The sequence below is a fragment of the Acipenser ruthenus genome, chromosome 13 (assembly GCF_902713425.1).
Source record: "Acipenser ruthenus chromosome 13, fAciRut3.2 maternal haplotype, whole genome shotgun sequence".
Classification (NCBI taxonomy): Eukaryota; Metazoa; Chordata; class Actinopteri; order Acipenseriformes; family Acipenseridae; genus Acipenser; species Acipenser ruthenus.
In genome coordinates this window covers 2422683-2437749 of record NC_081201.1, presented here as the reverse complement: position 1 = coordinate 2437749, position 15067 = coordinate 2422683, and the positions used below count along the sequence as shown (strand labels likewise).

The 15067-nt window shown below is 40.3% G+C and overlaps 1 protein-coding gene across 1 annotated transcript; it reads right to left on the bottom strand.

Moving 5' to 3' along the window:
• Positions 1 to 2249: 2249 nt before the first annotated feature.
• LOC117417910 (fascin-like) lies at positions 2250 to 12300 on the bottom strand. The gene is made up of 5 exons (XM_034030307.3): positions 11355 to 12300; positions 5367 to 5523; positions 4928 to 5049; positions 4296 to 4463; positions 2250 to 3850 (listed from the first exon to the last, which is right to left on the bottom strand). Exons 1-5 carry the CDS (start codon positions 12181 to 12183, stop codon positions 3645 to 3647), a joined length of 1482 nt encoding a protein of 493 aa, XP_033886198.1. The 5' UTR covers positions 12184 to 12300; the 3' UTR covers positions 2250 to 3644.
• Positions 12301 to 15067: the final 2767 nt, after the last annotated feature.

The window sequence follows — 15067 nt, the reverse complement described above, 5'->3', positions numbered from 1 at the left end:
GATACGTGTGAATTACAGACCATCAATGAATTCCCCCCACCTAAATGCTCACTATACATAACAATAACACAATGCACTATCAATTTATGAATACAAACATTTAAATATCTTATAATTGAAGTGAATAAAAAAAAAATATTTGTAGAATTTAAAATACGGTTCTGTAAATGTTGTATACTGTGATTGCTGCCGCACAACCAAATTCATTCCCTTTGATTAAAAAACAGACACACACACACACCCACACACTCATGCACATTTTACAGCTCACTTCTAAAAGCCTGGAGATACTTTGCTCCCCCACGCTGCCAATTCTTGTTTCTATGGCAACAGCCATTGCAGATGACTGGGGTACTGAGTAATTTTGCCTAGGGAGGTTCGCAAACACCACACATGAACACAAACTGCCTCTTTGTTGAAAATATGTGCATCTCCCCACTTACCATGAATCTGCTGACTGCTTAATACTGACTCAAATGGAGGCCCATGGAATGCACAGAAGCTAAATTATTTAACAGTGGAAATGACATTCTCAAGGTTAGCCTAGTCATACTGTCAGAACACATGAACTGATTTTAATCTTATATTTATCCTAACGGCCAATGCTGTTCTTATTGTTACAACAAATAACTGTATTTCCTGCTTTGGACATTGTTGTAAAGTATGACTGGTTATTAAACACATGGAAACAACTTGTTTTGAACCCACTTTAAATGGAGAAACATGTCAGGCAGCCTTTGATTTCAGTCCAAGCCTCAGTCAGTACATTGTAAGGAGTGTTAAGATGAAACAGAACCTCTGAAGGCTGTGTCAGAACAGACTGGAGGCTTGTAGCTGTCACATGGATTTCATTTAATTTAACCTAATCCTGAAGCTGCCAGCTGCATAATAGAAAAATATCATAAACATGGTAGCAGCGTGAATATATCCACTGGTTCCAAATTAGGATTTTATAACGACAGGGGTGTGTCAGGGAATACGAATGGACTGTAGCAGCCAGGCTGGCATTTCTGTTACTCCAGCGACATTGATACTAATGGCAGAACTCAGTAGCTCGCTCGACAAATGGTCTAGCAGTCAAGCAAATATTCCACCAAGAGGAACCTTCTTCCTAGCTCGAGATGCTCAAGCCTGCCATAAACAACAAAAAAAATACAAAGAACCCCTTGATACGAAGAGAGGGTTTGTGTGTAATGCAATAATAACATGCTGCATTCCTGCACACCGCTGAGCGTGGATTGGGTTCCACAGTAAACTCTGAGGGGCAGCAGCGTCCCCAGACACAGCCCTGACCCACAGCAGGGCTCCCTGCTACTACAATCACAAGACTGGACAATTTTGTTCTTGGCTTTTTATTTATCCAAGAGTGTTAAGTAGCAATTGGTGTAGCAATTTCAGTTTTTAATTATATGAACTTCTGACCCTGTCTTTAACTGCAGAAATGTCTTACCAAACGACCAACTCAAGCAGTAGTTAATGAAACAGAGTACTCATTTCATTATTTACTTGTTTATTGCAATTCACAATATATATAATATACTGTATATATAAATAATGTAAAACCCTAAACATGCAAGGCGTATAAAATGTCCCTGTACCATATTGCCCTTTATATTTTGTTAGCATTTCCTGAATGAAAGGATATTGGCGAGCTTTGCTGGAATATGAACTAAATATTAGACAATAGTCTAATGTACAAAGGGCGGTATCTGGACTTTTCATCACTGAGCACAGAATAGGGTTAGAAGAATCACACCATACACAAAAACACGACATGGTATATTCATATGCAAACTTATTTTATTTGACATCATATTCAAGTTATACAAATGGCACAAAAAAAAAAAAAAACACAGCCCCCCACCCCCCCCCCCCCCAAAGGAGGATTAAACTTTTCAAAATATGCAAATGGAATGTTTCAAAAACTTACCAATACTCTGAACAAGATGCAACCCTTCTCAATGTTTCTACAATAGGTAAGAGGAATCGTGTGCAATCCCCACAGTGTGTACGGCTTTCCTAGATAACCTCCGCCAGGGGGGGGGGGGGGGGGGGGCTGCTACTGTGTATATCTTGTACCCAAGTGCTTAGCAAACAGCACACTTGATTTCATCCCAAACCAGTATGATGTCACTTTTGTTGGCACAACAAACAAATAGATGGTCCGCACTTGAATCTGATAACCGGTAAAATCAAACAAGGCCACTGCCTCACTAAGAGCTTTGTGAGCGCTGGGATTGCTTCCAGTCTTATTTATTTATTTATTTTTTTAATCAGTTTAGGTACATTAACAAAACCAGGACCAAAGGAAAAACACAAATAAGGGCCGTGCCTTTGAGAGTACTAGTTTGGTAATTTCTTCCAGTTTCTGAAAGTTCAGTACATTCCCTTCTGAATACATAGCTTGGGATGTTTCTGGCTTACAGCACAGGAGTAAGAGCAATCCTGCCATGGATCCTTCACTGCCAGGGGGAAAAACCACTTTATTGATTTCTACATTTTGAAACGTGTTGAACCTGCAACAACTTGTCAACTTTAACCAAGAGGACTTTTAAGCTTGCACCTACAGAATTGAAAACAATAACTTTTATATAAAAAAGTGAATAATAATAATAATAATAATAATAATAATTTGGCTCATTCTGACAGACATTTGCTGGGCATTGCAGAAGAAACATAATGGTAGCATTTGACAAGTATTGTATTTTTATTTTCTTCCCAGTTTGTCATTTCTCTTCTCGTTGCATTATATTACCTGATGGCTTTGAAGCAATTTGAGTTTTGTTGGTTTTGAACTCCTGAATCACTTGTGGCACACACGTAGGTCAACACAAATGTAAACATTCCACCTAGACAAAACTCACATTATTCAAAATCAGCAACACACATACATAAATGGGTATGAGCAACACCACCTGTTTATTTAAACCTTCTATTCCCCCTCAATCTATTAAAAATCATTTCCTCCTTTCCAGTTGTTTTGATTTGACTGATTTAGACAAAGGCTAGTCTGTGCAGATGGTTCTGCCTCTTTTTCACTGCTCTGATGAGACTGGGCATGTGCTTATCATAGTGCTCAATTCAAGCATCCCAAGCAGAGGGAATGACAATGACAATGGTGATGCTGCTGCTGCCCATACGGATGTGTGCAATAATCCTAGTCCTGGCTGCATTTAGAGATTACAATGGCACCTTAAAACAAATCTGAGGGGGTGTAAATGTATTGTAAAGCCAGTGATTACAATAGTCTATCTTCCCAGTGAACGTGCATTGCGAAAGTATTTGGCCCAAACTCACAATCTGATCCTGCACTCTCAAACCCTCCCCCCCCCCCTCCAAAAAAAATAATGAAATAAAATAAACCCTACCAACCAATTCAAAACACATTTCAGGCAAATGCCAAACCTCTCTCACAGTTACAAGGTGGTAAATACACAACTACGCGACCCAGGCAAGCCAACATTAAAAGTTCTGAAGGTTAAGCAAGTTTCACAAGCCACGGCAGGTCTGCAACCATTAAATGACCTGCGTGATTGCATGCAAAAGTGTATTCTGTTATATATATATATATATATATATGTATATATATATATATATAAAAGAAGAAGAAAAAAAAAAAAGCCACAGTGGTTTCTAAAGTGCTTCTAATACTCCCAGAGGGTGGAGCCGTCGATGGAGTCGGCAGAGGCTTTCAGCACGCCAGCATGGTCTCCCTTCAGATACTTGCCGTTTGGCGCCTTGATCGCCACCTTGTTGTAGTCGCAGAACTCCAAGAGGAAGTCCACCGGACTGTCGCTGCTGCTGATCACAAAGGATTCATTACCAACCATCCAGTACTTGCCAGTGGAGTCTGTGTGGGAGGAGAAGAAACGGGTCAGGTGGAATGGTAAGAGACACAAGAGAGTATATTGTTCTAGGAAAGATAACCGAGTGCTTTCACAATCAACACGACACGCTTGTGTAACATCTGTATGATTGTTTCTGTCAATACAGATCGTTCAAATTATTAATATTAACTGCCATTCCTGAAACTACTCTACTGTAGACTTATAATGATTGTCTCTTATTTATCACCCTTCTGTGAATTCAGCAAGCAGTCTGTTCTTAAACTATAAACAACATTTCCTTTTATTAATTATCGATCTCACACATGCATACACATTTTTGTTCAAATGAGCTAACTATAATCTATATCCATCTATTTATATAGAATTCTATACATTTATTTTTTTGCTCAAAACAGCCAACTCTATCTGTTGCCCGTATGCTTCATCACCTCCATGTAAAGCACGCACCTCTGAGACTGTACGCCCCCTTGTGGAATTCCAGCTGAAAGACATCGTAGGAGGAGCGGTTTGAGTCCAGGGTGCCAGTCACCTTTCTGCAGCCAATGAAGCCGTGCTCCCCTCGCAGGACAACGATAGGCCTGTTAATGAGTTTCATAAGAAACTCCTCCGTCTCTCCTTTAAAACAAAAGGAGCGAAACATAATGAGGCATTTTGAAAACAGGTAAACGGTTTGCAATACCCCCCTTTCCAAAATCCCAGGTGCATACAAATGGAGTCGGAGATGCACAATACCTGGAGTGACCATCATAAAAAGGATGGACTTTATTTGCTTGTCAGTTTCTCCTGCTTATTATTTTTTTGTAGCAGATTGAAAAAAGTCACACCAATGAAAACAGGCAAACCTTAAGAAACAGTTAGAATGTTCATACCATTTGAAAGTATCTATGTGATTTGTCTGTACACTAATCTCTTATTGACCACAAATCACTGTTGTCAATTCCATATCTTTCAGATCCACAAATTGGGGGGGGGGGGGGGGGGCTTTGAGCAAAGGGTAATCCCAACGGTGTTTTGCATCAAGGCTGGACGACACATTTTCAGATAATTGCAAAGACAGACATCGCTAATCACAGCCTCACCGGCCTGGTCGATGGTAGCTGCAAGCTGTCCATTCTTTTTAGCTGCCACGTATTTCCCATTGGCGGCTTTCAGAGTGATCTTCTTCTCACGCCACTCCACGTCGAAGTAGCAGTTAGCATTCCTAAAACAAACACAGACAAAACTGAATCATCAATATAGTCTGTAGCCACCAAGATCGGACAGATTTTCCATTCAAATCTTGAATACATTTCGAGGCATTAAGGTGAATGAACCAAGAGCTTACTAAACAAGACTGTGCATTTGTGCACAAGTTGACCATGGTACTACTCAGCCCTCCAACCAATTAAATCTTATCGGTTCGGACCATGTGGATGCATGTATTGCATTATCATTAGCCAGCCATATCTGGTCTGCTGTCATTACAATTGACAGTAATGTTGCGTTCTGCATGAGTGGGATCATGAAGTGTGTGCTCACTTTGTGGAGGCGGTGCACTGCACTCCTCCGTTGGCCGTGAGGGTCCAGTATTTCCCAGTGCAGGTCCTGAAAGCGCACTTCTTGGTGTCTTTGTTAATTTCCAGCTGAAAGGTCTCCTGGTCCCCCTCCTCATCCTGGTTAGCAGAGAGGTCCATTCCTTAAGACAAAAGAATAGCAGGTCAATTTCATGCAGCCACAAATCAAAGGCAATATTATCTAGATGATATTTGAATGCATAGTGATTTGCAGTTATCCAGCCGTGTAATGTTTGTAGGACTGGAATTGACTTCAGTAAATTCCCCAAGGAACAGGTGCACACAATGCTTAAAGAATAAGTGAAAGACAATATATGGTTTGAGCTACAGCTGTAACATAAGGCTCAAAACAGACCACAATCTTCCCATCAATACACACTAGTTCATCTTGTTTTGAGCCATTAAAATGCAATGCTTTAAATATTTTATTTATTGTTCCATATTGTATTTAAAAAATAAAAAAAACACACATGCACATTTGTCTTACCCTTGGGGTTGTGTTCAGTTTTCATAATTTGCAATTAAGCTTCATGTAAAGAGACAACATTAACCATACCCAGAACAACTCCGAGTATCAAACACATTAGTGCTTGTTAATCTACTATAGTCAATGGGTGCTCGTGACTTGAAATAAAATGCATGAACACACGTTGAACCGATAGTCAGACAAAAAGGTAATTTGTTTATCACAGCTAATTTGTCGATCACTGGATAAGCTCTACTAAATACAGCCAAGATTTGTGTCTCCAGTGCTATAAGCCAATCCTATCATGTTTTTGCGTTTTATTTCTAGCTACTTATTTTTTGGAAGCGATTTGAACTGCTTAACTTGTGCAACATTTTAGTATAGATCAGTGCTGCAATGTGTTTTGTTTTTGTTTGTTTTTTTCCTGACACAGCATCACAAGACCCTGAAGTAGATTACAATGTCACAGTGTGCTGGAGATGCGTGCTTGTGCAGTCAGGAACCGCATGTTGCAGTTCAGGCCCTTCATAGCTTCGAGAGAGTCAGCCAAAAGACAAACTCACATTCTTCTTATGTCTTGCATGTCTGCTTGATCCTTTGGAATAGAGTCATGTCCTTCGCATGTGGTAAAGAAAGCTGTCTGATAAATAGACTGCAAATATTGGGCAGCAGTGTGGAGTAGTGGTTAGGGCTCTGGACTCTTGACAAGAGGGTTGTGGGTTCAATCCCCAGTGGGGGACACTGCTGTTGTACCCTTGAGCAAGGTACTTTACCTAGATTGCTCCAGTAAAAACCCAACTGTATAAATGGGTAATTGTATGTAAAAATAATGTGAAATAATGTATAATGTGATATCTTGTAACAATTGTAAGTCGCCCTGGATAAGGGCGTCTGCTAAGAAATAAATAATAATAATAATAATAATAAATATCTTCTCTTAGGAGTAAAGGCATACAAATGCACACATAGGACCGTAAAAGAAAAAAAGGGAGATTTCAGCTCACACTGAAAAGCTACACCAGTAATTCTTTACAAGATATGCTGGTTCGGTGAAGTGCAGACAATTGAAATATGCTTAATGTAGACACAATGAGGTCACAAACTGCCACAAGCAGGGTTTTCAGCATCCAGAGTTGTGCACACATTATTTTCTCGTGTGACCGATCCACCTGCTTCAGGGCTAAGGAGAGAGCAGCAAAACCCTTGCCAGGTCTGTTCATTCACAGAAATCTTGGTTCAGTAGATTCCATAGTTGGCATGGTCCACTGCAAACTGATATTCCCCTTGCCTACCATTGATTTTAAATAACCTTGGGAACGGTATGGGAAAGATCAGGTTTCTTGTGAAATCAATCCACGCCAGCACGTAAGTAATGATGAGAAACACATGGGTATTCATTTTCTTTTGGGGGGGGGGGGGGGGGGGTTAGGTTAAAACTCAGGCAGGAGGATTTTCTTGCTCAACAATTTTATTGGGATAGGCAGATTTGGATCACAGCCGCTTTCTCTTGAAACGAGGCCCTTTGCAGTAAAACATCCAGACCATTCCATGAGAATGACACGTTTGCTGACGATAATAGTAATGAAAGCCCAACATTTTTGTGGTCGTGGGACAATCCTAATACACAGAGGTTTGATCGACAAAAAGTCAGGAAGAAGCGGGATACTGACGACTTCTACAAATTACGACTCAACTTTTTATGGAGTCCGCTAAAGATCAAAGACACTCTCTTAACATCCAAGTAATTTTACCGGTATGGGGGTACAGAATCACTCCAGTGGAGCCAGCGCCAGTATCCAACAATGACGACCTTCAGAATCACATCCCCAAAGGCTTCAACATCTTATATTAAAAACACTAAAAACCGCACACCCTGAGGGACAGTTTCAATGATACAGCTGGGCAGTAATGGCTATCTGCAAGAAAATCTATACTACACTCTACTGACCTAAATACCAAGTCGCATGGGGAAATGTAGCCTGTCTCGGGTGTTGCAATACTGTAGGCTGTATTAGCGTATAATAATCCCTCAGACTAGAGTGGGCTCTATTAATAAGAATGACACCCGTCCCGGAGGATTTGATTCTTATAAGCTGTAGATTCTTAAAAGTGGACCGATATGATTACAATTAGTAAAAGAGTGCCTCCACGCATCAGCAGTTTAAATACAGTATGTTTAAATACAGTCAATGGTGCTCAATCACCAAGGACAATACATCAAAACAAGTCCTCGTGGGTAAGCAATTATTGCAATAGGAATGATTTTTTTCCCCAGTGGTTTTCAATCACAATATGCGGTTGATTTTTATATCAGTAATTCTTATAAACAACGTGCACTGTATTTGGTTCCAATTTACAGAAAATCTTTTTTTAAAAAGGGGCATTATGTATTGTGTTTGTAGCAAGGACAGAAAAACAATTCTAATGCAATTTCCCCGCACATCAATAGGCTCAAGTGACCCTTACTTTTTAACAAGGCCAGTTGCTGGCTCAGCTGCAGTACATTAGGCCACCCTGGTGAGAACAATAGTGTCTTTGTTCTCTTCAAAGCAAAGCCCTCTACTTGAATTTCACATTTGCACTGAGCAGAAAGACAAGCCAGTACCTGCAGTATTGTCAAGACTTGGCATCAAAGGAGCTGCTGGTAAATTGATCTTAAAAAGTACAATGTTAGCTTACTTTGGCAATTTACTGAACAGCATAGGTGAAAATGAATGACCTAAAATAACCTACAAGGACTTCAAAATGTATTTCTGTGCCTTCACATCATGTATTGGATACTAAAATGACCAAGCCATTTACAAAATTTTTGGCTTGAGGCTGCATTTTCAATTAAAAGCTTTTTGTTTTTTGGCCAACTAGTGTTACATTTCAGGAACACAGTCCTTTTAAAAGCTCAAGTTTAAACCAAACTTGAATGAGAACGAAGCAGACTTAAAACAGATTTTTAATTAAATGAGGCTTATAAAATAAAACTCAACAAGAGCTTGAGTGATAAAGATTGCTTTACACTGGGGACTAGTCAGACAATTATTTACAGCCAGCTAGATTATCTTTGAGCTTAACTTCTGGTGACTGTCTAATGCCATACAGATGTGCCTCAGAAAATAAAGCTCATCCAACACGTTCATTCTTCATCTCAGACAGGCCAGTAAAATCCATTATACCATTACGAATCAGGCTGCAGGGCTGTGGGGGTACAGTTTCCCTTTGTTTGAAGGAGTTCTCTGGTTTTTTATCAGTGTGGGCCTCTTTACAAAACTTTGCACCAGGGTTGGGGTCAATTCCTGTTTTTTTTTTCCAATTAGAATTCCATTTCCAATTTCTTTATAAAACTCAATCCCAATTCATTTTTTTTGTTTGTTTGTTTGTTTTCATCAATTCCAACACATTACAGATCAAAACTGCAATTAGTAGCATTCTGTTAGAATGAGCTTCTCGCAGTGGCAACAAATTATTTAAACCGTAGTTACTGCAAGTTAACTAAAATTAGCTTCACATTATTTCGAAGGAACTGGGAATTGATTTTAAAGAAGGACAGTAGCTTGTAATGAAAGTGTGCGCGTCTGCCTCGCACTTTGCATCGTATCTCACCAGTTTGGCACAGAACGACCACATCCTCCAACCTGAACATCTGTCAGCGAAGGGAGGTCATTTCATAGAAAAAAATTAAATCAATCGCCACTCTTTCTATAATGTATGGCTTTTTTTGTTCCAGTCCAGATGTTCATCCTGTTTGTTCCATTAAAGTACATATTAAGCCTGTAAAACCTTGTTTTTCCGGTCATAGCATTGGAATTGTCAATAAAATATTAAAACACTGGGAGCGGGGTTTTCACATGACTCTTGCACCATCTCCAGTTTCATTCAGTTCTACAGATCCAATTGATTGTGTAAAGCACGTAATCATGAGCACTAAACGCCATGATCCTTTCACGTCACGATGATAAATATTTTGAAAGTTCATACAATACACGGTTTAGCAGAACACCAGGATGTACAGGTTCAAGTTCCTGATTTTGTAGCTTAAGATCTAGCTTAAGAACAGATCAGTATGTGCACCGGAACACCTATGGACTGGCTAATACTTCTGTAGCTTGACAGAGTATGAAGCTTTAAATAATGCCTTCATACAGTAATTTGGTTATACTTATAATACCAACAATTATGTATAAGACAATCTAGGGCATATTCAAGAAAAAATGTCACTTTTTACATGAGAGGGGAGGGGGCTTGATCATACCCAACTCTGTTGCTGAAGTTCAGCAGACTTTGATATGAAGGGAAGTATCCAGTCACTAAGCTCAGTGTCCTCAGACATCATGGAATTCCTCTTCCCAAAACTAATACTAAAACAGATGGGCAGCAACTACATCCAAGCAATTTAAACCACATGACCAAAAATAGTTTGCAGGTTTGATAAAGCCCTAACCTTGGGAAGGAACGATCTCTGTGTCGCTATAGCACTAAGACTCCAGTCGATATCTGTACAATAAATCAGGGAGAGTTCAAATAAAAATGTCAGTTATGCCCACTTTGTCTACAAAATAATGCCCTTTATTCTGCTTTTAAAAAAGTCTGGAACTTGACACTAAGGCCATTAGATGCGCAAAGGTTACTTGGCATCTGGACTAAAAACATTAGGACTGACTTGACATGAAATAAAAATACTTCTTTGGTAATTCTATTCATACATACAAGTCATGAATAAGGGATTCGTTCTGTTTGTGTAGTTATTCCAGGGTTATAAAAACTACATTGCTATACTTACATAGTCCCTTGTCCATAAATGCTGTCTTTGTTTGGGTTATGCAAACAAACAGCTAATGAAAAAAGGGAGTGCAAAATAACAATTAATCCAGGCACATTCATGGACATTTACTGTCCGATATTTACTGTCCTATACTTAAAATAAAATATTGTCTCGTTTAAAATGCGTTTTAAACAAAAGGATTTCTTTGTATGAGAAATCTGGCTGACTAATATTCCTCAACTCAAAACAGGGATGGTGGAAATCTAAACAACCAAAAAGGAAACAAGCAATCCGTTTATTTTTTGCATTTATAATACTACACAAAGACTGCTGGCCTGCCATTTTATTGTGGAACATGAAATAAATCACGGGCAGCCTTCATTCGGGTGTCCTGCTTTACTCCTCTGTCTTTGTGTGACTGATGGGGTTTGCAATCAATACCTGCCAGTAATAACGACTGCACACACCTGCAAGTCCCAGCAAATCAACCACAGAATCAAAACTGAATTTACTACCGAAGGACTGTTAATGACGCGTCAAAACCCGTTACTTAAATACATTCAACATCACGAGAATTACATCATCATCATCATCATCATCATCATCATCATCATCGCAATGAGCAACAATTAACTTTTTTTTTCACAAATACCTGCATGAATGATGGAACATCTGCGATATGTATAAAACAAATAAAGTTGCTATTATCATCGAAGAGCTCGAGTAACATTTACCTTGCCTGGTGGAGACATTCCTCTCGTTTCCAGCTGTAAGGACCACCTGTGGGTAACTCTGCTCCAGGACAAAGAGCTCGTCTTTGCCAACTTTGTTGCTCTTGCCAGACTTCATGGTCCCACTGGGGCCTGAAGGCGCCAGGTACCTCCCTTCGGAGTCTCCAAATGCCACCTTCCCGGACCTGAACTCCAGAGTGTACCCGGTGCTCTTGTCCGGCCTCTCGACCAGCGTGCCATCGTTCTTCAAGAAGCGGTTGTCCGAGGTCTGGATGCTGTATCTTTGATCCTGGAAGACCAAGGTGATCAGGGAGTCCACGCCCCACGGAACGTCCCTGTCAATGGCGATCTCCTCCCGGTCGTTTTTGGAACTCAGGTGCGCGTATCTTTTTCTGGTGAGGCTGAAGAGGTTAACCTGAGGGTGCATGGCAATGTGGACGCACCATTTTTCCGCCATCGAGATGGTCTGAGCAAAGCAGCTGATCCTGTCCTCGGTGCCGCCGAAGTAGCGTTTGTGGGGCTCGGACTGCAGAGACCAGCGCCCATCGTCATGGGCGACAATGATGAACTTGCAGTCGGGACCGGGGGTCTCGCTGTCACCTGTGATGTTGCCATCCTTGTCGGTGGCCAGGTACCTGCCCAGGTGGCTTTTCAGATAGACCCCGCTGGATTCATCCCCGTCATGCTCCAGGGTCCAGATCTGCTTCTTCTTCATGCTGGTGGCAGAGGCATTGACTTTAAACCCGAATGTTTCTGCAGTTAGGTATTTGTTGCCGCAGTTGATGAGACCAAATTGGATCTGCACCAAATCGCTGGTTCCGTTGGCCGTCATGGTTGTTGTAATTGCTGTGCAGGTAAGATAATGTGGGTTAGTTGTTTTTTTTTGTTTTTTTTTTAGGGAGGATAACGCACCCAACTCTGCAGCCTCAGACAGCCTGGTTTAAACTGCAGCTGAAGCTCTTTATACTGATGAATGATGTCAGTTTGCAGCCACGCCTCCAAATGAACAGAGCTTGGAGACAAGCATGCAGCAACTGTCTCGTCTACAGAAAGATGCCATTTAATTTTACTGTGTCGGGGCCCAGAGGCTGTTGACAGCCTCAAAGTAATTACACGTTGAATTATTGAAATGCAATTTTAAAATGTGGCTAATGCCAAATATTATATTTGAATCATTTATGAAATAGCTCAACGCCATTAATCCATACAAAAAAGTAGCTACACTGTAGTTGTCATGTTTCTCATAAAGGTAGTCTGCGGTGACTGTGAGAACAGTTATGGAAATAGATACTTTAACAACATGTATCTAACCTAGGTACTGTACTCTGCCAAATACATGTAATACATGCAAATATGAACAAACACGTGTATAAGGGAGTCAGATGTTCTGCAGCCTCTCCCGAATGTATTGGTTTGGAATAAGTTTCACAAATACATTAAAAAAAAAAAAAAAAAAAAAATCGAATTTCTTAGCATGCACAGCATACTAGAAGTGCAATCTGAAAGGGTCTAGAGTACGAGATTTGTAGGGAAAGATAGGAGACAGAACTGAGCGTCCAGTCGTACAATGATCTATTCATCGCATTCAAAACCTGCATTTCAGAAGCACTACACCACAGTAAACAATGACATTATTTACATGGCATTGGCAGACATGGCTTTGAAATAACTATACAAAAGGTACATAGATATATACAATCTGAGGTTAATGCCTTTATTGAACGTTTCATGTGACGCCATCGCGGAACGGCGCGGTGAAAACAACCATGGCGGCTAATACAAAAACGGTGTCGTGACTTCCACACCAAAATGTGATGTATTTGTACCCACAGCGCACATTTCTCACACCCAGTCTCAGGAATTATAAAGACATAATGGTAAGTGCCAGATACTTGGAATTCGTGCACCCAGGTGAACACTGACGTGATCTGCTGTGTAAACACCGTTTCTAGTTTCTTTTTTTTTCCTTTTTAAGAAAACGTACATACATGTTTCTCAATTAAGAAAATATACATTTTACAATAGTTTGTTGAAAAGTACAGTAACGAATATGAATTACTGTATTTCTATGTTGTTTGTATATAAACGTTTGACATATTTTCCTTAAATAGACTCGCAATTAAGTTAATGCATATCGGTATAGTATCATACATTTCTATGGGTATTTAAAAAAAATAATAATAAAATTTTTAAAAAAAACCTTTGTTCTAGGAAGCGTCAGTAAATCTCTAGACTTTGTGGTCCTGGGAGTTACACATCAAATCACGTCAAAATGTGCTCGCTCACCCGGGGATGCACAGTAGAGGTCACACATTGAGATGAGAATGTTGAGGTGAGAAGTGCGCGCTGTGGTTGCAAATACATTTCGTGTGAAAGATAGGTACCGTTTTATTGGTCGTTCGCTTTGTTTGTGCCACCTGCCTGTTTCTTTAACTCCTTTTAAGTTATTGTTTTGCCTTTGTTTTATGGAACTGCTCCTTCTTCGTGCCTCGAGTAATACAGTGTATTAGAATTCAGAGGCTAGTCTTGCATGAGGCTATTCCAGATGGTTAGCTCCATTGTTGCAGCTGAGAGCACTCCATTTGTAAACAGAAGAAGGCCTCCTCCACCAATCCTCTATGTTTATCATTGTCTTCAACATCACTTTTAATAAAAAAACAAAATGAGCTTGCAATAAAAGTGGACAATCATACCTTAAACTTGAGCAGTAACTAAGAGCAGTGCCACATATCACTTCTGCTGGGCTCTACGGCTTGTCTTTCTATCATAGCTTATTAAAAAAAAAATACTGTTTTTCTTGGAAAAATGGATTTAAAAAAAAACAAACTTCTGCGTTAACAACATAGTGAGGCACTCTGGCAATACAGAAGTGAACGTGAGCAGTTGCCATGGAAACATCTCTGCAGTCTGCTCGGAGGAAAGCAGTCTGTCGAAGCAGTGCCAGTGGTTTAATTAAAAATAAAAGACTAGACCTAGAAGAAGACCCGAGCAAGATCTGTTTAAAGATGTTTTGAGGGGAAGGGGGGGGGGGGGGGGGGGAGTAGGGCTTGAACACATCATCATTAGAATTCATTTGAATGGGTATTATAACTAAAGGCTGCTATTAAATTAAGGATTAACAGCAACAGTATATGTTCTAATGAATTCTACTGTACTGTATGTAACAGCATGCAGTTACCTGCCTGGTATGCGCAGCTTGTGTCCTTGCCAATACATGATTGGGTAGTTAGCCATCAAAACCCTGACACTGGCTTGTTATTTTCTTCACAGTAGAATGATTAGATTTGGAAAGAGAGGCGTGATCAGGATATATTGGGGTACGGTGGTGAAATGGCCGATTGCACATGCCCTTGTTTTGCCATTTTAAGAGATTTACTTGGCATGAATTAAAAAAAAAAAACTATTTATTGAGCAATGGCATGGAATATTAAGCCCTGTGTTTGGGTGCAGGGTTGCTATTGCAGAAAGGTAGCGTGCAAACCATGTGCTGTCCATGCTAGCACTGCAGGTGCTTACAGTGGCATGGCGCTCACTCACACCAGCAGCATGCTAATCGACCACTGCTTTACTGCATCAGACTGAACAGGAGGATGGACATAGCCAGGAACTTTAACATAGGAGGCGGAAAAATTACAGATCTTCTGCAGAACGTCCTTGCGGGGTGTAACAACACACAAAAACCGGGGCTCAGTCTTGCCACGGCTTTTAAACTGCTT